A 27,033-nucleotide genomic window follows, 5' to 3' on the forward strand; every position below is an offset into this window, starting at 1 on the left:
GAGTCCAAACAGCTGATAAAAACATCACAATAATCCACAAGCAATCCACACCACTCCAATCCATCAATTAATGTCTTGTGAAGTGAAAAGCTGCATGTTTGTGCATTTATGACAAATCCATCAACACATTTTTAACTTCAAACTTCTGATTATATAATATTGCTTTCTCCAGTGAAGAAAATTGTCTTGTCTGAATCAGGAGAGAAATATGCAGAGATGAAGCAATGTTTACAAGCCAAACCAGTTCTAAACAAATATGTTTTTAGATTTTTTAAAAAATGCCTTAATGATGGATTTGTTACTTACAAACATGCAACTTTTCACTTCATACGATGTTAATTGATGGACTGGAGTGGTGTGGATTACTTGTGGATTATTGTGATGTTTTTATCAGCTGTTTGGACTCTCATTCTGACGGCACCCATTCACTGCAGAGGATCCATTGGTGAGCAAGTGATGAAATGCTAAATTTCTCCAAATCTCTTCCCACGAAGAAACACTTCATTTACATCTTGGATGGACTGATGCTGAGTAATTGTTCAGCAAGTTTTCATTTTTGGCTAAACGATTCATTTAAAAGTAAAACCACATCATTAAACTGCAATTCAACTGCCATTCAAAGGGACCCAGCAATTACACAACGGAGAAAACATGGGTATATAGTGAGTAAATAGTAAGTGACTTGTCATTACCATAATGAATAAAGAAATGCGTGTGCGTGTGTTTTGAGTGGCTTTGTGAATGTAAAGCATTTCACACATTAAAAAGGTCACTCACTCCTTGGAAAGCTCTGTGGATAAGGCAGAGTAAATGTGTGTTTTTGAGGGTGTGTGTGTGCACGGTGTGCGGGTAGAAAACGGAGGGGAGATCCTTTCAACACATAAAAGGGAAGCCTAACCGCCGCTCAGAGCCATATATTTACGAGAGAAATGTTGGAGACGGCCAGACAGACATTTGGTGCTGAAAATACTACAGAAGTCAAACACTCCTCTTTTGAGTTGTTAACTCATTCATCCGCTCAATCAAAGCCAGTGTTTGGCGTCTCCACACCAACATGCAGTCTGGGTACCCTCGCAGCAAAACAACCACAGCGGGCAATAACCATTGCTCTTCAGAAGACGCTGGAATTAACTCGCCGGGTTTCTCCCCGCCGTTCTCAACTTCACTGAGATGAAGAAAAGATGAAGGACTTCTGAAATCACAATGTAATTATTCTGATAACTCAGGCAAGAAAATGAAAAGACTGGATATACACCCAAGTCTATTTAATCTCAACTCAGATGCTTCTTTGAATTATTTCTCTAAAGAAGGAAAAGTAAGAGGATTTGATAGTACTAAAGTGTGAAATGAGGAAATCTTGCGCTTAGCCTTGAGGCTAAATACTAATTCTGGTTGATCTCTTACTAAGCATGACCATTGCTATTACACATATTGGGATCTGAACAAACTCTGTAACCTTAAGTATAAACTCTTAAGTTCTAGAAAAAAAAAAAAAAAAACTCTTTTTAATTTATTTGAATACTTGCTTTCTGGTAAAAAAAATATCACAACACCCTTAAAAAAATTGCTTGCATAAGAAAGAAAACTGGTTTTGAGAAACTATATTTATTTACTACATTGGCAATTAGTATTTTCTATAGTGAGCGTAAACCTCACTAGATATTTAGCTGATTTAATTTCTTCTAGTTTTTTACTGGAAAACAAGTCAAAAATACAGATGTGAAAGGTGTGCTAATACTTAAAAAAAATGGACAATTATTTTCAACAGTCAGATTTAAAAACAATAATAATAAAATAAAAAAATCCCAGTCTTACAATACTGTTCAACAGTTTAGGATAAGATGTTTTATTCTTCTTCTTATTTTTTTTTTTAAATGCTTCTGAAATAAATCTTTTATGCCCAGTGCCAAGGCTGGGTGAATTTATTTGATCAAAAATACAGTAAAATTTGTGAATTATTATAATTTAAAATAACTGTTTTCTAATTTAATACATATTACAATATAATTTATTCAAGTGCTGTAAAGCTGTATTTTCAGTGTCGTGACCCTTTAGAAATCATTCTAATATGCTGATTTGCTGCTCAAAAACATATTTTATTATTATCAATGTTAAAAGCTGTTGTGCTGCTCAATCATTTTTTGGAAACCATGATATGCTTTATCCATAATTCTTTGATGAATAAAAAGTACAAAAGATCAACATCTATCTGAAAATAAAAAAATGTTTAGTTTAATAAATAAAACAGTGAAATCAACTTTTTTTTACTGACACTTTAATGACTAATTTAATAGATTCTGAATGAAAGTATTTACGCCTTCCAAAATCACAAATCTTACAGACTGAGAATCTTATTAAGGGTTTGAATTGGATTTGGATTGGTAGACATCCCCCTAGCAACCATCCCAATCACCCTAGCAACACTTTATCACCCTATCCACAACATTCTAGCATCATGGATTGGAAGTTTATTTTGGTTGCTGTTATCATGGTGGACACAAACAGGAAGTCATTGAGTTGAAACACAAAATATCTGACTTCCTCACCGATTGAAAACAGCTATCATGATAGCAGCACTGAAGTGTGGGAAGACATCCGAAGTGGATAAAGAACATCTATAACAGACATGAGAAATTGAAAATGGGGGAAAAAAATGTTTATATCACAAAGCTTGTCGAAAACATGTCAAGGAAATATTTCACCAAAAAAACTAAACTTGTTTGAAAGGGGAAACTTGCCTTAATTATATTCAAATTAGGCTTAATTTTCATCATGCAAATTCTATTTTTTTTTCTTCTGGTTTTGGGGTGAAATGTGAGCCGGACCCATGTTTTTAGTGAGATTTAACTGAACTAAAGCTCTATGTGCTTACTGCCTCACAGTTGCAGCTCTGTAAGCTGATTTTCACTGTGTATGTTTGCGTGAGGATGAATCTGGATGACATAATGAAGGGTTTAAGGCTTGATGCCCAGCGAGATTTGAAAACACATTTTATCATTACACTTGCAAGGTCAAATTCACCCTGGACTTTCACCTCCAATCTGAATGCAATTGTTTTCCTGCAGAGAGTGTGATTAACAATATCAAGCTCTCAAAACCCAAAACTGGCAAGTGTAGCAATCATTTTTTCATGATTGTTGAGGCAAATGTTCTCTGATGGAGTCTCAGCAGATTCAGACTGCACGCATCAGTCTGTACAAACACGCATGACAGTCACGTAACCGATCTTTATTAAGACATTCACGCTGGTGATCACGACACAAGAAAGACTTGTAAAAAGCTTGAGCAGTAATAGCAATTTTCTCAAGTCACCCAAAGTCCTAAATTATTAAAATATTCATGCTACATGATATTTACAAGTTATTTCAAATAATACTGCAGTTAAGACTGTTAAAAAAAAAAATCAAGGTATTACCATGAAAACATATCCAAAAATCCATGGTAGAAGGAAATTTCCATTTAAAATCTTTAACCTTCCACTATGAGAGCCTCCATCTTTCCTTTTTGTGATGGCGTGTGTGAGAACAAGAGCTCCATTAGTGTGTTTTCCATACATTATTGACACACGACTACCATTTTCCCTTCAACCAGAGGGTCAGAGCAGAGGAACAACACAGCACAGACTTTATTTCACTTGACAGATCATCCTTGACATTATTTTTCCATGCATGAAGGTCATATTGTTTCCAGAACTAGAGGTACAATGTCTACAATTATTATATGGTCTTTTGAGTCGAATAAAATGACAATTGCATGTGGAATTAAACCAATATTTGCTGTCCAACATCCAAAAGGCAAGCATTTATACACTTCATCTATTGAGATTTAAAGAATCTGGAAATAACCAAGTGACAGTGAAAAGCTTTTCATTTACTTTCAATGGACATTATATCTATTTCTAACCCAGCTGATAATCAGTCTGTGGCATGTGAAAAGAATTCAGTTGATTACAGAAGTGATATTTTAACTGGTGCAATGGTTTAACTCTTGTAATCTTGTAATATACGACTTAAAATACAGCTTGCGTCTTTACAGCACTATGTACTTGTGGGTTTACTGTCTGCCTGTCAGTACTACGCCTAAACAGCCTTTGGGCATGTGTGTCGGTAAAGCATCCACGAAAAACATTCCATGTTCTCATTAAAACATGCCATTCCGCATACTTTCATAACGTACAGATGTAAAAAAAAAGTTCAGAACGGTATCATAACAAAAATACATATATATTGGCACCTGTTCCCCCCTACTGAGTGTTCATCAACTCCATATTGTGCCTGACACTCAAATATGATTTGTGCAACCCAATGCAGTCACGTTCTACATTTTTTGACTTGAATAACACCAATATAAATTTAGATGCAAATTGCCAGCTAAAGATCATTAGTGCAGTATATTATAAAGTGCAATATGCAAGCACATAACTAATGCAGAAAAACACATTGCCTTACCTGTGGTGGTACCTTGGTGAAAGCAGGTTCAGGGTGCTTCATCGTAAGTTTGTCCCCTATTGTGACCCGGGCTTTCTCCCCCTTGGCCATGGCAGCCGGTGCGAGGGGTACAGAGACAGCAGCTGAACTCTCTGGCTTCTCAGAGCTGGCTACAGCTGTGCCTGCATCCATTCACATACTGCAGCAGTGAGAGGATGGGCAGGGTTACAGAGCTACAGAGGCCACATGCACAGAAGCTTTCCAGTTGTCACTCACAGATGTGAGCCAATCAGATGCCTCGTTCTGCCAAAACAAGCTGCTTACCTGAATCTGATACAGCATACATTCCTATGCTGTTACACTGACACTAAAACACTATATAAACACATATGCAAAGTAAGAATTGCTTAAGAAGTGAATTACGTGTATGTGCTGAATATAACACTATAACACATCAGAAATAACTTTAGTACATAAATCTAAAAGTGTTTTGCTATCCATGCATTTTTAATATGATCAAGTGACATATTAATTTGATTAAATATATTATTGAATACACATACACTAACAAAACGTATAATGGATGGTAATACCATGGCATTAGAAACAGATGATAGATAGATAGATGGATGGATGGATGGATGGATAGAGACAGACAGACAGACAGACAGACAGACAGACAGACAGACAGACAGACAGACAGACAGACAGACAGACAGATAGATAGATAGATAGATAGATAGATAGATAGATAGATAGATAGATAGATAGATAGATAGATAGATAGATAGATAGATAGATAGATAGATAGATAGATAGATATGATCTAACCTGAGTGATGCGGTGAGTTATCAGCTGCTGCAGCGGTGGGTTCATTCCATCACTCACATTCACTTTCACTGCAGCAGCAGCAAGTTCAATAGATGCAATTACAAACACACACATGTGTGCCCCCTACAGGACACCAAACACAACTCACAGGATCCTAGATCTAGTGAGACATCCTAACTAACACGGCAGTAAATAAATCTATTTATTAGCATACAGGCATTTTAAATCTAAGTTGTAGTGTTATGCCATTGCACCAAGGCTGCATTTATTTGATCCAAAATACAGCCAAAACAGTAATATTGAAATATTTTTACAACTTAAAATAACCTTTTTCCGTTTGAATATATTTTAATTATATATAATATTAATATCATATTTAATTCAAATGCAATTTATTCCTGTGATGCAAAGCTGAATTTTCAGCATCATTACTCCAGTCTTAAGTGTCACATGATCCTTCAGAAATCATTCTGATTTGAAATAAGGCACAGGAACAGTTTCTTCCCTCAGGCAATCCATCTCATGAACATTTGAACTCTTAACAATACACATGAAACACACAGCACTATCACACTTTTAGTTTTTTATTTAACACACATACTTATTACATTTCAAATTCGCACCTAACATACCTGTACATACTGAATTGTCTATTTTGTATATTGTGTCTGTGCTATTTTGCACATTGTCTATTTTGTATATTTGTACATTATTTTTTTATTATCTGTGTCCTGTCACACTGTGGAGCTACTGTCACCAAAACATATTCCTCGTATGTGCAAACATACCTGGCACTAAAGCTAATTCTGAAATAAACATTTCAAGAATCATTTCCTATTAGGCTGTTACCAAAAGTTGGAAACAATTGTGTACAATTTTTTCAGGATTCTTGAATGAAGATAGTTTAAAAGAATAGCATTTTAAGTTGATTAGACAAGTGTTTACCATGACTTAAAAATACATATTTATTAACTGCTCACAAACTCCCAGGTATACACTTGCCATAAAGTTAATTAAAAGATTAATAAAAACGCTTATCAGGCAGTCAGACCTGGTCAAACCAGTCATATCAACCTTAATATACTCCAGAAATTCCTGATATTCAGCCCACTGGCCAGGAAACCAACCATATGGTTGGCATTACATGTAAACGCATTTCCAACATTTTGTGCAACAGTAAACAATATGTGGAAATGAACAGCATGTTTAAAAGGACAGTTGGAACGAGATTCATATGGAACAACATAGGGACTAGAAATAGCAGTTACACTAATTCCTTGAATGATATTTTATATCAGATTAATAGATTATATAGTGATGAAAATGGTTTGACTGAATTGCATTGCAGATTGATAGTGGATCAACTTAAACTACCCAAAATCTGATAAAGACAATCAAACTATATGATTTCTTTTTTCAAATGCACTTAGTAATAGGTCAGAAGATAAATCCAAACACATTCACACAAAAAGCAGCATATTGATCAGAAAGTCTCCTAAATTTCTACTTATCCTCTCTGTGAGCATTTAAAACACATTAGAACCCATTTACTCCCCTTTGAAATGAGAAAATGAATCAGCATATCTTCAGTAGGTTTATTGCAAGCAGAGGTCTTTATAACAGAGCCTCTGTCTCAGGCAAAGTGCATAAAACATTTGACATTTATAACTTAACGGTTCACAGTAAAACATACTAGCACAGATGATTGAACACAACTCCATTAAGCATCATGCCGACTTCCATGATCTGAATTCTTCATTGATCTATGTGTAAACGTATCATAGTGAAGGTTAAAGACTTGGCTTGTGCATACCTCATTGCATCAGAAAAGGCCAACACATCAAACTATGAAAGAACATGACGGGAATAAAAATAAATAAAAATTAAACTTAAAATAAAAAGAATAATTCTGTCATCATTTACCATTTTTAATCACCCACATGTCAAAATTTAAATTGTTTATTCACTGTTTATCTTTTAATCCAGTGAACTGTTAAATTGCTGTCAGTCAACTTGACAACTATTTCAGACTGATTTTTCATTTTTTGGTGGACTATTCATTTACATCTGTGTAGAGTGGCCATCTATAATGTATTAGAAGAGTTTTCAAAATCAGACAAAATTGAAAAAACAAAAAACACTGGCATTTATGGTTTAAAAGGAATACTCATTCTCAGGTCATCCAGGATGTAGATGAGTTTTGGAGACTTGGAGAAATTTAGCATTACATCACTTGCTCACCAATGGATCCTCTGCAGTGAATGGGTGCCGTCAGAATGAGAGTCCAAAGAGCTGATAAAAACATCACAATAATCCACAAGTAATTCACACCACTCCAATCTATCAATAAACATCTTATGTAGCGAAAACTCATCTATGTCTTGGATGGCCTGAGGGTGAGTACATTTTCATTTTTAGGTAATCTACTCCTTTAAGAGAGAAGGATTTATTAAATGTCTCTCAAACGTGTGGGACCAATAAATCTGAGTCTCTGGTGCAAGCAGGAACAGTCAGGAGTGACCAAAAGGAGCTTGTGTGTTGAGAGGCCTCTGAACGATGACAGCATTTGCTAAATCAGCTTCCTCCAAACTCTGACCCTCATCTCTCAGCTCTCGGAACGGCACGGATGTAGTCAGGATGAACGGTGCGTCCGTTCTCTGAGCCTGCTCCACAAAATGCTGCACATCACTGATCCTGGAACAATTCCATAAAGGCCAACATGAATGCATCTTCTCAGGGAGCTTTGCAGTCGCATCTTAGCAATCATGTTCAAGTCAGAGGCATGAAAGCCTTACATGCGGTGATGTAAACGTTAAATCCAGCGTAATCTGATTTGATCTGCTGCAAAGTTGCAGCTTACGATTCTTCCATTTTACCTTGTGTGCTTATATTACATAAATGATGAAGGATAATTTTGTAAGAGCTTTTGAGGGTAGGATTTCAAAACTGGAGCACCACAACATGCCCAGGGTGGATTCTGACAATACAATAAGAACATTCAGACAGAATCATGTCTAATGGGGCGTTCACACCAGACACGACTTGCGCGAATAAATCAAGCTATTCGCGCGTAGTTGGACGCTTGAACATTTTGGGTTTACTCGAATCATGCCGCAGGATGTCTATTGCGTCTTTGCATTGACTTAACATGTAAATCACTCACGCTTAACGCTTCATTCGTGTCTGGTGTGAATGCACCATAAGGCCTGTAACTTTAGCTGTGTCCAGATTATAAAAGCATAGCACACTAAAGAATGCATATTCAGTTATAGTTTTTTAAGGTGATGCTTCGTGGTGGAAAGTACAAAACAAAAAATGCTTCCATGGATTTAGACCAAATTATTTAATAGTACAAATAGTTGGCTGCAGTATATTGATGGCGTCAAATATGGAATATTACATTTTGCTTAAAGGGGTCATATGATGCTATTTTAAAGATCATTATTTTGTGTATTTGGTGTAACAGAATAGTTTTGCTTTAATGTTCAAAAAACACATTATTTTTCAAATACTGTACATTATTGTAGGTCCTCTATGCCCCGCCTCTCTCAAACGCGTCATTTTCTACAAAGCCCCTCCTTCCAGCAAATGCAGTCTGCTCTGATTGCCCAACTGACCCAGTGCATTGTGATTGGCCGAACACCACAAGCACGCATCAGAAATGTAACGCCCTTTTCCATAATTGCGAGCTTCAGCTTTCAAGTTAGTTAGACCAAGAGGGGAACAGAGTCGCATGACAGACACAGTGATGATATTCATATGTACAGGTACATCTAAAAAAAATTGAATATCGTGAAAAAGGTCAATATTTTGTGTCACTCATTTCAGAAAGTGAAACCCATATATTATATAGATTCATTACACATAGAGTGAAATATTTCAAGCCTTTATTTCTTGAAATTTTGATGATTATGGCTTACAGATAATGAAAACCCAAAATTCAGTGTCTCAGAAAATTAGAATATTACATAAAATCAATAAAAAAAGGATATTTTAAACAGAAATGTCAGGCTTCTGAAAAGTATGTTCATTTCTATGCACTCAATACTTGGTTGGGCCTCCTTTTGCATGAATTACTGCATCAATGCGGCGTGTCATGGAGGCAATCAGCCTGTGGCACTGCTCAGGTGTAATGGAAGCCCAGGTTGCTTTGATAGCAGCCTTCAGGTCATCTGCATTGTTGGGTCTGGTGTCTCTCATCTTCCTCTTGACAATACTTCTCTATGGGGTTCAGGTCAGGCGAGTTTGCTGGCCAATCAAACACAGTAACCCCATGGTCATTGAACCAGCTTTTGGTACCTTTGGCAGTGTGGGCAGGTGCCAAGTCCTGCTGGAAAATGAAATCAGCATCTCCATAAAGCTTGTCAGCAGAAGGAAGCATGAAGTGCTCTAAAATTTCCTGGTAGATGGCTGCGTTGACTGTGGACTTTAGAAAACACAGTGGACCAACACCAGCAGATGACATGGCAGCCCAAATCATCACTGACTGTGGAAACTTCACACTGGACTTCAAGCAACATGGATTCTGTGCCTCTCCAGTCTTCCTCCAGACTCTGGGACCTTGATTTCCAAATGAAATGCAAAATTTACTTTAATCTGAAAAGAGGACTTTGGACCACTGAGCAACAGTCCAGTTCTTTTTCTCCACAGCCTAGGTAAGATGCTTCTGACGTTGTCTCTGGTTCAGAAGTGGCTTGATAGCCCTTTTCCTGAAGACGTCTGAGCGTGGAGACTCTTGATGCACTGACTCCAGCTTCAGTCCACTCCTTGTGAAGCTCTCTCAAGTGTTTGAATCGGCTTTGCTTGACAGTATTCTCAAGCTTGCGGTCATCCCTGTTGCTTCAGCACTTTTTCCTACCCAATTTCTTCCTTCCAGTCAACTTTGCATTTAATATGCTTTGATACAGCACTCTGTGAACAGCCACATCTTTCAGTAATGACCCTCTGTGACTTACCCTCTTTGTGGAGGGCGTCAATGTTCGTCTTCTGGACCATTGCCAAGTCAGCAGTCTTCCCCATTATTGTGGTTTCAAAGAACAAGAGATACCCGGAATTTATACTGTAGGGATGGTCATTAATTGAAACTCAAATGTAAATACTCTAATATTTTGAGATACTGATTTTTAACTTTCATGAGCTGTAAGCTCTAATCATCAAAATTACAACAAAAAGTTACAAAAAAATGAACTTTTTCACGATATTCAAATTTTTTGAGATGTACCTGTATTTGCAGTACACAAGCCGCGATTAAGGTTATTTCTGACGGGCTGTACACTCCACTGTGATTTGACCCTGTTCCCTTCCCGCACACACTCACACATGACGAGTTACGTGCAAAACTCTGCATTTGAACAGTCAATAGTAAATACTTGAACTAATAACAAAACATACTTACAGTCGCTGATTCAGACGCACCAGATTGTCATAGCAAAGTCAGAATTGACCCCTTTTTTTTTTTTTAAGTCTTTATTTTTTCAAGTTCAAATCTTAACGAATGATTCCTAATTGCATCTACTTTCGGAAGGCCAAATAAAATGCTTTTGCTTTCACCTAGAAACACACAGCGTCTCCCTGACATGGCTGCATCAACACTACTGCGGTTACTGAAACCAAGCCTTCTTTCTTTGTGTGAACATTTGTGCGGCATTACGCAAATATTTCCACATGGTGAGGTAGACACGTGGGGCGTGTTTGAATGAGCCGTTTTAGGGGGGCATGGACGAGTCTTAACTTTTATAAAGTTATTATAAAAGTTTACTTTTTATAAAGTCTCTTTGGTTTTGAGACTTTAGTCTTTGCAACTTTAGGGATCTCATCTATGCACGAACAGCTTGTACCACTCCAAAGAGAAAGGAAAACTTGACATTGCATCATATGACCCCTTTAAAACATGTATTGCATACAGTTACTTCCATATATATTATATATAGATAGTTACATAGATAGATAGACAGTAAATAATACTTCTATACAATAATACTACATACATTGAATAAATATAGATGTGTTTACAAGAGATCCACCTTCTACGAGCATATGATACTCACCGGTGGCACAGATTAAACCTCTGCACGAGACGCTGACCGTCTGCCAGCCAAATCTGGAGGGAGGTCACGGGGAGGTCCCCATTCAGCTCCACAGCTGGGAGAGGAGGACCAGAACAGTCCTCATGTATCGACCGAGACCTGGCCACCACTCGCGGAGCCACGCTACAGAGGACAATTATTGCAACTTCATCAATTTCTAAAGTATGGTTAAAAGCCTAACTTTGTCCAATGAACTGCAAGGATTGTCATGTGATTTCACATGTGATTAGAGGGTCAACTAACTAACACTAACATCTGGATAATCCTTGGCACATTTACAGTCAAAACATCACAGTAGAAGTGTTTCGAGGACACCTAGTGGATGTTTGTGGGAATAACTACGACTAGGTAAATTGCTCAGATCTTTAATTTTATTGCTTTACAGCATTACTATTATGACTTCTCTTCAGGTGTAAAACTTTGGCAAATTCAAAACACTATAAACCAGAAAGGATCTGCTACCTTCCCAGTCTGTAACCTCGGCCTGTAAACGGGTGAAAGGTCTTTTTCTTTGGGACATAAACTTCATCTTTCATGTCCTCCACATTGACTTCTAGTTCTTCATCCTCGGCTCTTCCTTCTAGCTCCAGGGGCAGCTCACTTTCAATAGAGGATTTTTAGATTATTACCAAACTAAAGATTTTATTCTGTCTGTATGTCGTCATTTGAGGGAAAAAAGTGCAATGATAATAGAACAGCCATTTTAAACCTTTGCAAGAAGTGGAATGTGAATGCTATAGTATTGCCACCATAACAATTATTAACACTACTCACGCTCTTTTAATGGCCTCCAAGAACTCTTGGTTTTCTTCTAGAGTGTAACTGCGTAAATCTTCATCGTTTACCGTGAAACCATTTTTCCACAGTCTCACTACAATCTCCACCTGACAAAGTTCAGCCATGAAACACTCTTAAGAAGCTAGAAAAACCCTTGAAAACTGATTATTTTTGCATTTCTTTTTAATGATGATAGTGAGTCAGAAATTACACACTTAAAGGAATATATCTCTTATAAATGAAAGTAGAACATTTTTATTTACTCACTCTCAGGCCATCCAAGATGTAGATGAGGTTGTCTGTTCATCAGAACAGATTTGGAGAAATTTAGCATTGCATCACTTGCTCAGCAATGGATCCTCTGCAGTGACTGGGTGCCGTCAGAATGAGAGTCCAAACAGCTGATAAAACAAACATGCAACTTTTCACTTCACAAGACTGATTTAATCAGCTGGACTCATGTGGATTATTGTGATGTTTTTATCAGACTCTCATTCTGACGGCACCCATTCACTGCAGAGGATCCATTGCTGAGCAAGTGGTGCAATGCCAAATTTCTCGATGAAGAAACAAACTCATCTACATCTTGGATGGTCATTTCAGGAACATTTTCAGCAATTTTTTTTTTGTAGGTGACGTTTCTTCTCAAAGTGACATTAACTTGATGCAGCTAGCTACTAAGCCACAACAACATTTTTATTTTAGGTAACCACCAGAATGTTCTGAATGCGATTGCACACAAGAAGTCTCATATGAACAGTCTGACCTTCTTGCCACTGCTGGCGACACTGCTGATCTTCTCCACCTCATCGAGCAGGTCCTCCACGGAGAAACTGGATCTAATAGGGCTCACCTCCTCGTCGTCCTCCTCTTCCTCATTTTGTGCCCCTTCACACCTAAGAGCTCACAAAGGCAACAAAGTGTGATTAATTTTAGATTACTCCAATTATGAACATGCAGTAATGACGTAATGTTACTGGCATGATAATGTTTCAAAGTGGATAATGGACACAGAGCAGTGCATAGCGGACTTACCATGTGTCATCGTGAACCCTCTCTCTTGAATCAATATCTCTCATCATGACTTCTTTTGTTGTCCATCTTCCAACACAAGCACAAGCATAAGTCAATGTAACCACTGCATCAGCGCTTCCTGAATAATTCATGGAGCAGGACTTTCTGTGTGAGATCGACAGGTGCAGTGAGATCTGAAATTCTCAAAACATTGATCTGCTTTCATACCAGTCCAGTAAGTAAATCTAATTATAAAAGGAAACGTGTGAAGTCCTCCTCGTGTGATGACCGAAGAGTGTAAAGACCATCGACTCTACCGTGCGACTCCACCGGCAAAGGATATAAGTATCACTTTTGATTTCTCCTCTTTTCTACTACTTGTTTCAGTTTTTATAACCATTTCTTACTATGTGTAACTAAGTTGTTGTTTTTAGCATGTGTGTTATTTCTAATGATTACTGATAAACTATACTGTCATGATTTGTATTTATTATCTATTTTAATTTTAGTTAATGTCTGAATTTATTATGTCTATTTATATAGGTCTTTTATTAATTTGAGTTATTTTAATACTTCAACAAACTAAATGGAAATGATATATATATATATATATATATATATATATATATATATTGAATTTGTAAATGTGTATGTATATATATATATATATATATACATACCCTTTTGTTCTTTAATATTTTGAATTGTTTTTAGCTTTATTTTTTGTTTTTCATTTAAATGTTAAGTTTAGAAATTTTGTTGTATTCATTTGTCATTTTTATTTAATTTCTTTATTTTTAAAATGTGTAAAGGTAGTATTTATAAAGTTTTAGCTTTTAGTTTTGGATCTGTTTTTAGTTGTTTTAATTCTACAATTGATTGCTTCTATTGTCCTCATTTGTAAGTTGCTTTGGATAAAAGCGTCTGCTAAATGACTAAATAATAATAATAATAATAAAGGAATACATAATAATATATTTCATAAAAAATAAATATTGCAAAATGATCATAAACTATTTAACAACAAACCCTTGCTTTTGGTCTTGTGCCATGAAATTAAAGTATAAAGATATTTCATCAGCATTAATCTGATCAGCATTTAATCAGAATGATGACGTCATGACGCATTTACAATAATCTATATGACAATATCTTGTCTACTTATAACCCCAGTTTATGTAATCAAACGTTTTGAGGTCAAGCTCTGAACTGCAATGGTATCCACGTGCATGCTTTAAGACATATTCACTGTAACAAACGTGTCAAAAGCAGCATAATAAATGAAAGCAGTGCGCCAAAATTACGTAAAGACAGTGAGAGCGCGCACGCGTTTAACCCATAGCATACCCCTTCTGTATAGCAGATTAATAATTCCGATTATAGAATTGTAGATTGTTACCAGTGTAAGGCTTCAGTGGTGTCGTAAAACTGTCTCTTTAGCTCGTAAGTTTCTCACAGTTGTCATGCCGCTGCGGCTGTCCACCATTCCTGTGACGTGATGTGACGTGCACACGTCGCTATTGCGTCACGATTGCCAAATGAGCTTGCCTTGAAATTGTGTTTTACACTCCAGGGTTTCTCTTTGCTTTTCAAGGATGTACTGTTTGGCTTCTTTACTATACAAAAAGATAAAATTTATGAATATTTTATAATTAACCTATTATTATTTCTTGCAAAGTTTCATATTCACCGCAGTAAGTTCTCTCATCAAAATCCTTTATTTATTGTTTTTAAAAAAGAGGTTCAACAGTATATCCAAGCTATTTCAGCTTCCAAGAATCTTAAAGCTCTTAAGACAGTTAATTTATTTAATCTTTTTTGACTTTTGTTAAACTTGGTTTTGGATTATTTACTTATTGTTACATACATCTAGAAATGGTGCTTTGCATGTAAAGTCACCTCTTTCATAATGTTTTTATTTTTTGTACTTTTATCTTTGTTGCCTTGGCATTAATAAAAAAAATTAAAATAAAAAAAAAGAAATTGTGTTTTACATCTCTTATGATATGAATATAATGAGTTGGTTCACTGAAGGTAGCTGAATAAAGGCCGCGTGTGTGTTTGTCTTGGGTGTGATAGTGACAGATGGTTAGTAAATTTAGTAGCGTTACAGAAACAAAATACTCTCAACATTATGTACAAGTAGCTACATCTCAAAAAAAGTGAAAAACATTTTTTTCTTGTAATTTATTTCAAAAAGTGAAACTTTCATATATTTTAGATTCATTACATGTAAAGTAAAACATTTCAAAAGTTTTTTTGTTTTAATTTTGATGATTAGAGCTTAAAGCTCATGAAAGTCAAACATCTGTATCTCAAAATATTAGAATATTTACATTTGAGTTTCATTAAATGACCATCCCTACAGTATAAATTCTGAGTATCTCTTGTTCTTTGAAACCACAATAATGGGGAAGACTGCTGACTTGGCAATGGTCCAGAAGATGAACATTGACGCCCTCCACAAAGAGGGTCACAGAGGGTCATTACTGAAAGGAGTGGCTGTTTATAGAGTGCTGTATCAAAGCATATTAAATGCAAAGTTGACTGGAAGGAAGAAATTGGGTAGGAAAAGGTGCACAAGCAACAGAGAAGACCGCAAGCTTGAAAATACTGTCAAGCAAAGCTGATTCAAACACTTGGGAGAGCTTCACAAGGAGTGGACAGAAGCTGGAGTCTGTGCATCAAGAGTCTCCACGCTCAGACGTCTTCAGGAAAAGGGCTACCAAGCCACTTCTGAACCAGAGACAACGTCAGAAGCATCTTACCTGGGCTGTGGAGAAAAAGAACTGGACTGTTGCTCAGTGGTCCAAAGTCCTCTTTTCAGATGAAAGTAAATTTTGCATTTCATTTGGAAATCAAGGTCCCAGAGTCTGGAGGAAGAGTGGAGAGGCACCAAATCCATGTTGCTTGAAGTCCAGTGTGAAGTTTCCACAGTCAGTGATGATTTGGGCTGCCATGTCATCTGCTGGTGTTGGTCCACTGTGTTTTCTGAAGTCCACAGTCAACGCAGCCATCTACCTGGAAATTTTAGAGCACTTCATGCTTCCTTCTGCTGACAAGCTTTATGGAGATGCTGATTTCATTTTCCAGCAGGACTTGGCACCTGCCCACACTGCCAAAGGTACCAAAAGCTGGTTCAGTGACCATGGTGTTACTGTGCTTGATTGGCCAGCAAACTCGCCTGTCCTGAACCCCATAGAGAAGTATTGTCAAGAGGAAGATGAGAGACACCAGACCCAACAATGCAGATGACCTGAAGGCCTCTATCAAAGCAACCTGGGCTTCCATTACACCTGAGCAGTGCCACAGGCTGATTGCCTCCATGCCACGCCGCATTGATGCAGTAATTCATGCAAAAGGAGGCCCAACCAAGTATTGAGTGCATAGAAATGAACATACTTTTCAGAAGCCTGACATTTCTGTTTAAAATATCCTTTTTTATTGATCTTATGTAATATTCTAATTTTCGGAGACACTGAATTTTGGGTTTTCATTATCTGTAAGCCATAATCATCAAAATTTCAAGAAATAAAGGCACACATAATGTCCTCCTCCTGCGAAATCACACTTGACAGCAAATAAAGTGAGCGGCCACGCGTGTTAGCCAATCAGAAAAGTTTGAAGGAGCTCTCAGCTGAATTTAGGGCGGAGCTATCAGTTTAATCGACCAATGGAAGACAGGGAATGTTCCGAATGTTCGGGGAAACCTTTTTTGGCAATTATCATTATTGTTGTAGTTCTGTTTGGAGCCATTAGTGCAGGATGTACACTAACACTATCAATAACGTTTTTAAGCCAAAGATGATCACATTTAGGGTGTTTTTTTAAAGTGCACTGCACTGACTCAGAGTCAAACCATCTGGTTGAACTTGGAAATGAAATGACTTCACATTCTCTGCTATAATGACTCAAATTACATTTCCAAATTTAATTTTGCCTGACAACTTCATTGTTAGAGTACATCTGTACGAAATGAAAATGTATTAAAACTTCGTATTGAATCTTTATTGAATCTTACACGACTTTCCAAGAATTTCCATGGTTTTTCCATGACTTTTTGTGATAATCTCCATCTTTTTCCATGCCTGGAAGTCCCTTTGAATGTCCCTGACATCTTGAGTTTTTAAAATGATAATAATCATTAAAATAAATAGTATTTAAACCACATCATATTTATATTTTTTGTCAACAACAGTGTACAGATAACCCAAACAAAAAGTAATGTGACAAACAGTGAAACTGGTGCTTTGATAATAAAGTACTGTCCAAGGTACTTAAAAATACCATGTTACTACCATGGTACATGTTCAACATTTTGAACATAGTATGTCTAAACATAGTATGAGATCGTGGACAGGGTTCCCACTCTTTCATGAACACCAGATTCAAGGACTTTTTTTTAAGCACCATTTATTTTATATCAAGCACCTATCAAATTCACACGCCAGCATATGTAGTGTCATGAAAGACCTTACAGTACTAAACATTTCACTTACACTTAACATTTACATTACAAATGTCAGAGTAATAATGTTTTGAATGTGTAGTTTTCATAAATTTAGACCATTTTGAGCAGGCACGTTCAAAGGAATTTAATGAAATCCATTGAAGTCAATACTGGAAATATTCAAATACAATTTCTAAAATATTGATAAAATATGCATGAAACAGTTTTTTGCTGTAGTTCTTGTACAAGATTTCAATTTGAATTTTTTTTTGCCATTTTTAAATGAATAAAAAGTGGTTAAATGTTGTAATAATACTGTAAAACCTGTTAACATTAAAAATGTGCACATTCTCTCAATAGAGACGTTACTCTAATAAACAAATAAACAAGTCAAAATTATTTTGTAAATCACTTATTGTAAATCCCATTTTTTTCATCTTTGACCTAGAGGAATGCAGCTGCTCAAAACTTCAATATATATATATTTTTTTAAATATGTCATGAATGTTTTAAACCTTGTACATGTGCAAATCTGCTAAAAAAAAAATATATATATATATATATATATATATATATATATAAAGAAATAAAAAAATATATAGGACTTTCTATTTGCTTTTAAATGTAAATGCTTTTCACTAAGCTGTTTTTCTTATTTTTCAAATTCTACATTTTCTCCTCAGCTCCATGTCTCAGTAAGTTTTAGGAGTTCAATTTTAGTCCATCTCCTATATTGAAAAGTCTTTCTTGCAGAGACTGAATAAAAATTTGCTCCTAAAACTTACTGCCAGATTCTGGAAGATAAATTCTTCAAACAGTGGCACAAGAGGATGTGCTGCTGGTCCTTCAAGAGTCATTCTCAACTTATCGGTCCATAAAGTCTTCATGTATTTCACAACACTTCAGCGTGTTATTTTTATTAAGTGAAGGTCATTTTTTTAGGATTTTTAGCAAAGTCTCTGAGAACCTGACACCTTGTAATTCTGGAGACTCCATGAAGGTTGCAGTTCTGGAAAATGATGGTGCTGAAGACTAAATGGTTTTCCACCTAATTCTTCACATTAATTCTTAATTAATATGCTGTTAACATGGGTCTTTTCTTCTCCACCTGTTTTTTTTCTGACCCCACTGACCCAATGAGCATTTCGCTGACCAATAGTCATTCCAAACTTTGCCATTTCTGTATTGCATTAGTTTTGATTATTTCTCATGGGGATTTAATAATTTTAGACTTTTCAGTTAAATCTCTTTTTTGGCTCATTTCATCTGTAAAAGAAAACCTGCTTAATGATTCTGCACACCTGGATATGAGGACTTTTTCACTTCCAGCCTTCATGGATCACTTATAAATGATTAAATACAAAATCAATGGTATCTATTAAGATAGATGTGGTTTGGAATTGGTAAAATGCTTATATATTAATATAAACTTATAAATAAAATTATAAATATACATATAGGACAGTTTTTGAAATAAGCTAAATTTATTTCAAATTTAATTCAAGCGCTTTCAATAACCTATGTTTGTTTTCAAGTACTTTCCAGGCCTTGAATCCATATGTCTAAAATTCAAGTACTTTCAAGAAGCGTGGGAACCCTGCGTGGATCACTTTTTTTGTTACTGAATCAAATGTTAGAAGATCAGCACATTTTGCAACTTTAAAAATGTTCCAACTTTTTACATATTGTTCACCAAACATATAATTTATTGTAATTAAATGTACTAAAACATTAGTCGACTGTCAACACCAGAAGAGTAAATATAACTAAAAAAACAAAAGCATGCAGCTTTTGTATAAAAATCTATTTTTCAAATTTTCTGTGGCGCCAACTTCATAGAAGCGCGCGCACTCTGGCTTCTCTCTGTAGCGGAAGTGGCTCGCCGGAGAGTTTCGCCTGGCTGACAGCAGAGGGAGAGAGAGAGAAAGAGAAATGGCGCCTCGGCTCTCTACTAGCTGAGACACAGTCAGAACGAAAGCAGCTGACAAGAGCTACAGGACAGGATTTGTCTATCAGCGGGGACAGACAGCAATCATGGTGAACACCAGAAAGAGCTCGGAGCACAAGCCCATCAGTCCCTTCATCTCGGGCCGGACGAGGTCGTCTCAGAGGAGCAACCCAAACTTGGACGAGCACAACAGCCGTGTAAGGAAGAGAGAGACACCGGCAGCCTATTCTCTCCGCCAGCCGGTTAGCGAGCTGTTCACGCTGGCTTTTTGGAGATGGATGGTTGGATAAATGGACGGATTGGATGGCTGTCCATCTCTTTTGTTCCCAAATTACGCCTTGAGTGACACTTGACGATGCAGAAATGGCAGTTTAATGACACGACAGCGCTTAATCGCGGCTTGTCGCTTAGTTTTATGTGTTTTATCACACACAATGGCTGGATTTTACTGAAGCCGGCCGGCTAGTTTAATGGACTCAATGCCCCCAAGTTGTCTTTGTTATATTGGTGTCCGATTCGTTCTCTTGAACCGGTTCTTTTGAATGATTCGAGCGAACCGATTCGCTGTGTTTTCGCGGTACTTTAATATACGGGTAAACTGAAGCAGTAAAACTGACAGACATGTAACGTTATAACTTAATATTTGACCGTATAATTTTCGAGCAGGTGTACAATTTTATTTTTAAACGTGTCTGTCAAACAATAGAGTCACAATAGCAGTATGAAATGAATCATTTTACGTAAAACAAGAGTATTGTTTTATTACAAACCTTTTCAGAGAATTTCGCAAAAAAAAAAAAATCTGTAAAAAAAAAACTAGGAGCGCCTTTAGAGTGTTAAATCAAGTGAATCGGATCACCGAAAACAACAGTTCGATCGAACCGACTCATTTACGCGAATCGAGCGTTATTTTGTTGCCGTGTGTGTTTGTTGCGCTCGAGAGACACCGGTGCACGCCATGCTGTCACGCGCTCCGAGGCATAACCGTCAAAACAAAAGCGCGTTTGACACCGTTTGTCGGACGAAAAACGACTCGTCCTCCGCGTGTCTTCAATAATAAAACAAGCTAGTGTTGGGGGAAGGGAAAAGCTCAGCTGAGACAGACCCCTTGTGGCTCAAAACAGTTATTGTTCGTGATTTTTTGGAAAGTAAACTTTGAACATGAGTGTTTGTGTTACCGTCTCTTGACGCCGGTTGTGGTTTTTTGATGTTTTGCACAATAGTGCGCTGTTTGAAACGATAACACATCCCGAATTCACATCGCAGTGCTTGGACGTGTTATCAAGATACTACCATGTTTTTTGACCATGCACCAAGGTACTCTGGTATTCAGTAACTTATCATCATTACCACCACAATACTTTTTTGAAAGTGTGTGCAGTTTATTTAAGTTCTTTGCTAGTTGTCAACGTTCTTGGAGTTATTTGAACAAAAATATTCCTATGCTGCCACAAATGTTTGGTGTAAGAGGTTTAAGTGTTTCCTCGTTTCTCTAAATCTGGTCAGAAGATTCTTGTTTCACTTGTTATGAGTTTTAAGTGGGCAATGCCGCTATTTAATTTACTTAAGCCTTTGTTTGATTGATTTCATGAAGGTTTCCCACAGTCATTGAAAACCTGGAAATATCCATGAATTTCTTTATTGAGGTTTTTGAAAATTGTTTTCCAGGTGTGGGATAATCAAAAATAATAGTAAAAGTCAAAAGTTCTTTAATAAATATCAATTTGTACGGTAAAACGTTTTTGCAAGCTGTAATGATGTTATGTGAGAATTATTATTTTTTTGAACGAGTCATCAAACCGGAGTCGTTCTAAGCCATTCATTCTGAATTTGAATGCTTTTGAAAAAAAATGTATCCAGTAATTTGCAAAACTGGAAAAGTCGTGGGAATTAATTGGTTATGAAGTATTATAACACTGGCATGATTTCATCAGTAGACTGGTTCTGTTTCTTTTTCACACGTTACATGTGTTAGGGTGGCGATGTGTGTTATTTAGTCAGCAGGGAGGTTGGAATGAAATCTGGGAGGAGATGACATGAGTCTGTCACTCACAGGATCAGTAGAGAACGATGACGTCTCTGTCACATGAATACACAGGTTTTTTAGGCGGTTTGAGGACTCAGCTGTGATATTGCACTGAGTGTCCCTAGTGTAGATTGTGTCTGAGTGGACTTTCTGTCATTATATTTCTCTGTGTATTCTGCATGCTCCTTCAAGCTTTTTAATATCCTGCACACCTCTGCCTGTCACAGAAGGAGCCCAGCAGTGATGTTAACAGCAGTAGCCCACGTTTGTCCCCACCGCCCAAGCGGACACGCAGACAGACGCCACCAAGTTCTACTGATACTTCTCCAAGTCCCCAGAGTAAAGGCCAGAGAGGCCCGTGGACCATGCCCAAACACTGTACTAGGTGAGGTTTGACAATCTATGTAGAGCTGCATGAGTAAGACTTATTTTGATGATCCCGTCCCATTGTAATCAAAGAAATGCTGTTCCAAAAAATGTCTAGGTGTAGTTGATTATAATGGCAACATTTTAGTTTTGTGTTACTTAGTGTATTTTGGATTTACACTGTCTGCATGGCAAGCGAGCAACATAACATGAAGCAAATCCAAAATATTGCCAGTATTTTTGCTTTGGTTCTAAGGCTTCAATTTTGGGTGTCAGGCGATGTTTCTTTTCCACTCATTGTAGTGTGCTATCATGATAGCGTGCATAAGGCTGAGTAATAAGACTAATATAAAGGCCTCTGATTAGCCGTTGCATTCATTCACTCAACGTATACATCTGTGATTGTCTGTAATGCTCAACTGTTGCAAAAAGCACATTTTAAATGGAGCATTTTGAGACAGAAACAGATCTAATTGAAATAATTCTCAAGATTAATCACCGAAGCTGTAATGCTAAAACTGCTGTTTGTTTTATTAAAGGATTAGTTTACCCAAATATGAAAATTCTGTCATTAATTACTCGCCCTCATGTTGTTCTAAACCTGTAAGACCACTTTTCATCTTCGGAACACAAATTAAGATATTTTTGATGAATTCTGAGATCTCTCTGACCCTCCCATAGACAGCAATGTAATTAACTCGATCAATGTCCAGAAACGTAGCAAGGAGATCGGTTAAATAACATCAGGGGTTCAACCGTAATTTTACGAAGCTACGAGAATCCTTTTTGAATTCAAAGAAAACAGAAATAATTACTTTTTTTAAACAAATTAATCTCCTCCGCGTCACCCTAGCGACATTTTGGAGAGTATCCACTGAACGTAAACAGTGTATGCTGTTCTGTGTCAGTTGCGCCATGTGGATACTAGGGATGTGTGGGACTAGTCGACTAAATGGTACAGCTCCTACTAGTTGACACTGAAAACAATAGTCGATTACACGAGAAAAAAAACATGATGATTTTATCATTCAGATTACCATCATTTTAACGTTACATTTAAAACATTTTAAATAAGTTAAAATAAAACTTTTGAAAAAGAATACATATCAAAATATTTAAATATATAATTTTTTAAAAAGCGTATCTGGCGCATGCGTTATCGTCATGTCAGTTGCGGTGAGCTCAAAATGACCACGCGAAAGACCAGCAAGGTGTGGGATTATTTTGAATTAGAAGGAAACGGAAAAGTTTGGTGTAAACAGTGTAATGTCAGATTGGCTTACAATAACTTTACTGGAGCAATGCGTAATCATATTCAATACAGGCAAGTATGCGTCAGATTGGAGGCTAGCCAAAGCCAGCAAATGTCAATCATGTTATACACTTCAACCCAGTAGCCCCTCACTGCAGAACAAAGATCCAGGGGGCGGGGTTGGATCCACATCTAGGGGGTGGAGATGGTAGGTTTAGAGGTGGGGATGGGTGGGTTTAGGGAACGGGGTGGAGACGGGTAGGTTTAGGTAAATGTAAGGTGGGAGGAATTGGATCTAGATCCAACCGCGTCCCCTGGATCTTGTGTTCTGCAGTGAGGACCCGTCGTTGTGGTCCGCGATCCCATCCGCGCCGCCTATCCCTCTAAACGAAGACCCACTTCGGTGGAGGTGCGGGATTTCCAGGCTCTTTTCGAAACTGTCTGCTTGCTTGCAGTTATCTCTGTGCGTGCCTGTGACTTCAGTTCCTGCCGAGGGCGTTTTTGTGTTTTTCAAGTGCAGAATCGCCTCTAGTCCTGTCTTTCGCCAGACCACATTAACATGTTAAATTCACTGAACAAATGCGCATGGTCTAAGTAAAACGAGCATGGTTTAGTTTTTAGACTATAGCCAACATGAAGTACATTTTTAAAAGCCGTTTTAATGCTATTCCTTTAAACTTTCCTATTGTTTTTGACAATGTTATATGAAAATGAAGAATTCTGTCAGTCTATTGATTGATTTTCCATTTCTGCATTGCTCCAGCCGATCTGAATAAATAAGCTATGCACTGGTTTATGCTATGCACTTGGCTTCCTTTTTTTCTGTTTAACGACTGCCTAAAATTAAATAAGACGAGGCAAGCATACGGCATAATAGTGACCTATTTTTAGCAGAATTTATTGAGGGATTTGACAGTGTGATTCAAAGATTAAGTATTTCAAGTGTAGGCTGTTATATAGATACGCACTTTTTTTTTTTTCTTTTGAGGTTTCTAGCTTTTAGACTAGTCAGATACGAAACTTCTGATTAAACGACAGTCAAATTAGTCGTAGTGCACATCCCTAGTGGATACGTTTTCAACGTTGTTTGCTCTTTGATTTAAATGAAAATAACGTATCTGTGTGGTGCAGCTGACACAGAACAACATACGCTGTTTACGTTCAGTGGATACTCTCCAAAATGGCACTAGGGTGACGCGGAGGAGACAAATTGTTTAGTCATTATTTCTGTTATCTTTGCATACGAAAAGTATTCTCGTAGCTTCGTAAAATTACAGTTGAACCACCGATGTCACATGGATTATTTTACAGATCTCCATACAGATTTCTGGACGTTGATCGTGTTAATTACATTACTGTATATGGGAGGTTCAGAGAGCTCTCAGAATGCATCAAAAATATCTTAATTTGTGTTCCGAAGATGAACAAAGGATTTACGGGTTTGGAACGACATGAGGGTGAGTAATTAATGACAGAATTTTCATTTTTGGGTGAACTATCCTTTTAATTGTGCAGCTTTGGATCCATTTGCCAACTGATCTGCTTAATCTTAATGCTTGAGACTTCACAGTTCAGACTGAATTTGGGAATTTTCAGTGTTGTTGGAAGTTTGTTTTTAGACGAGAATTGCTTTAACTCGCATAGAAACAATTACAGTTGTCTAGATTCAGAGAAAATACTTTAAATGTTTGTTTCTCTTATTTATGTGCTAAAAGAAGTATTATTATTTGTTGTAAAGTAAACTGTTTCTCATGGAATTTCACATCATCTTCCAGGTTGTCCACTGGTGCCTTGCAGAATGGACACAGTAAGTGTACATTATTTATTTTGATTTACTGCAACGAAAAGTTCACCCAAAATTGACAATATATTGACACGGATCAGATTTCTTTCCCAGCTGTTTATGCTAATTTAAGAGAACTTAATGTAACACTCTAAGGATTGACACTTTATATCTGTAACCCTCAAATTAAATATGCTGCCTTAAAGCTTTAGTTAAAAAAGAACATATAAACATAAACATATAAAAACAACAGAAATTGATAGAATGGTAATTTGGTCACCTATGCATCCATGTAAGTTATTGATGGAAAAATGTCAGATAATATCAGATAAAATTGTAAACAAAATCAGTTTTCCCAGTACTGCAAATATTAATCCATCTGTAGATTTTATGGAAAAAAGTAATTCTCTGTGTTTTAAACATTGGTCACAATATCCATCCAATCAATATATTTAGTAGATACTAGGGGTGTGCGATATTGAAAAAAAAAAAAAAAAATCTCGATATTTTTGGGGATTCTTTTCGATAACAATAATTAGACAATATTTTGCCGAGTGTGTTATTGTGCTGATATCTGACTACCATGGACAGCTGCGGTTATTGATATTCTTCATTCTGTGCGGTCAGTTCACATTAATGAACGGAAATTAATCTTTTCATGTAAGTTTAAATTGATTTTTACCTTTTATGGGCATTTTTACCATTTAATAAAGAAATTGTTTTTCTAAAAGTGTGCATATTTTGAATCAAATTGTTACATTTATTCAGTCAATTAGAATAAGACATTTAGGCTGTTACCAAAGAAATGAAACCAGTATCAACAAAATGAATCTTTTCAGAAGTTGCATCTGAAGTGGCATTTAGATGTATTGACACACTATTTAATTCAGCTCAGAAGGTCATGGAGTGCTTTAACCTGCAGTTACAAATGCATGATGTTTTGACAGTTTAAACATAAAACATTGAATACTGATGTTTGAAATAATTTTAAAAATGAAAAGATACTTTAAATTTGAAATTAAAACCACCAGTAGGTGGCAGCAAGTCACTATTAACATTGCGACTGAACCAAATCATTTAAATGGTTGATTCATTCAGGAACAAAACACCGTCAAGTTGCTCAGAGACGTTTGGAATTATTTTTGTTTGGCGAAATAGAGCAAAAACAGGCGATATGGTGTTTAAAATGTAAGTCTCTTAATATTAACTTATTGTTTGCTGAACTGGTGTATAAAATCAGTATCACATTTGTAATCATGCTTGTTTTTAAAGAAAAAAACAGCACTCTTAGTGTGATTTTTAACTATATGAAGTGATATATGTACATTCTCTGCCCCTATATCTTGAATTTTGTGATCTTTCTTAATGCATTTTAATAGACTGAATTGTGCAGTGAAAGAACACGCTAAATGCGCGCGTGCACTGTTTAACCCACTAAACATTATCACGTTATATATGCGTGCACTCCGTAGGCTAGGTGTTTTGTTTGGTTTTTGCAAAATACTCGATAATGTCAAATTGAACATTGTTAAAACAACAATTACGATATTATGGCAGACGATATATATCGCACACCCCTAATAGATACTTCAACTATGCTGCCTTTATATGATTCACATAAGTTTAGATGTCATTATGATGATATTCTTCATCATTAGGCGATGGTTTTAATAACTTCTTTTTAACCCATAGGTCGAATGAGTCTGAGGGGTGATTCTACATCAGATGGGGACATTGGTCGCATGAACGGTCATGTTGAGCTCAAGAGAAGCCGCCGCGTCAGGAAGTCCCAGTTCGAACACCTCAATCAGAGTTTACTTTTCGACCAACTCGTCAACAGGTAAATGCTGATTGTTGTATACATTAGGGCTGTAATCAACCAAAGAAAATCTTGGTCGACTGAAGTCCTGAAACGTTCGACTAAAAATCGACTAAAAATGACGTTGTGGAGAGAAAAAAAACGTACGTTACATTAATTAGATATGCACTGTGCTCAGTACTTGGTAGCCTTGTTGTCTGCCTAAATTAATTATAAATAAACATAAAAAAACTAATAGGCTATTTGCAGTATAT

General features: G+C 36.6%; 3 protein-coding genes across 13 annotated transcripts in view; 1 reads left to right on the forward strand and 2 right to left on the reverse strand.

Moving 5' to 3' along the window:
- LOC306880347 (sphingosine-1-phosphate transporter MFSD2B-like) overlaps positions 1-4,636 on the reverse strand; it is a 20,974-nt gene extending 16,338 nt beyond the window's left edge. Inside the window, exon 1 of the mRNA XM_079433830.1 lies at positions 4,449-4,636. Coding sequence (XP_079289956.1) covers positions 4,449-4,619 — 171 coding nt within the window. The 5' untranslated portion in view covers positions 4,620-4,636. The remainder of the gene's footprint in view (positions 1-4,448) is intronic.
- Positions 4,637-5,829: 1,193 nt separating this feature from the next.
- Positions 5,830-14,645, reverse strand: LOC306880348 (UBX domain-containing protein 2A-like). 11 transcript variants are annotated; one of them, XM_079433835.1, is made up of 7 exons: positions 14,535-14,645; positions 13,157-13,222; positions 12,888-13,017; positions 12,119-12,228; positions 11,807-11,944; positions 11,306-11,467; positions 5,830-7,952 (listed from the first exon to the last, which is right to left on the reverse strand). In XM_079433835.1, the coding sequence occupies exons 2-7, from the start codon at positions 13,201-13,203 to the stop codon at positions 7,769-7,771; spliced, it is 771 nt and encodes a 256-aa protein (XP_079289961.1). In that variant the 5' UTR covers positions 13,204-13,222; positions 14,535-14,645; the 3' UTR covers positions 5,830-7,768. The 11 variants fall into 11 exon arrangements, with proteins under 11 accessions (XP_079289961.1, XP_079289965.1, XP_079289957.1 ...); XM_079433839.1 differs by having other exon boundaries at positions 5,849-7,952; positions 12,888-13,024; positions 14,535-14,637; XM_079433831.1 differs by having other exon boundaries at positions 6,835-7,952; positions 13,157-13,337.
- Positions 14,646-19,450: 4,805 nt separating this feature from the next.
- LOC306880344 (ATPase family AAA domain-containing protein 2B-like) overlaps positions 19,451-27,033 on the forward strand; it is a 95,214-nt gene continuing 87,631 nt past the window's right edge. Inside the window, exons 1-4 of the mRNA XM_079433827.1 lie at positions 19,451-19,730; positions 21,787-21,944; positions 24,953-24,984; positions 26,653-26,800. Coding sequence (XP_079289953.1) covers positions 19,620-19,730; positions 21,787-21,944; positions 24,953-24,984; positions 26,653-26,800 — 449 coding nt within the window. The 5' untranslated portion in view covers positions 19,451-19,619. The remainder of the gene's footprint in view (positions 19,731-21,786; positions 21,945-24,952; positions 24,985-26,652; positions 26,801-27,033) is intronic.

This window comes from Barbus barbus (assembly GCF_936440315.1).
Source record: "Barbus barbus genome assembly, chromosome: 14".
NCBI lineage: Eukaryota > Metazoa > Chordata > Actinopteri > Cypriniformes > Cyprinidae > Barbus > Barbus barbus.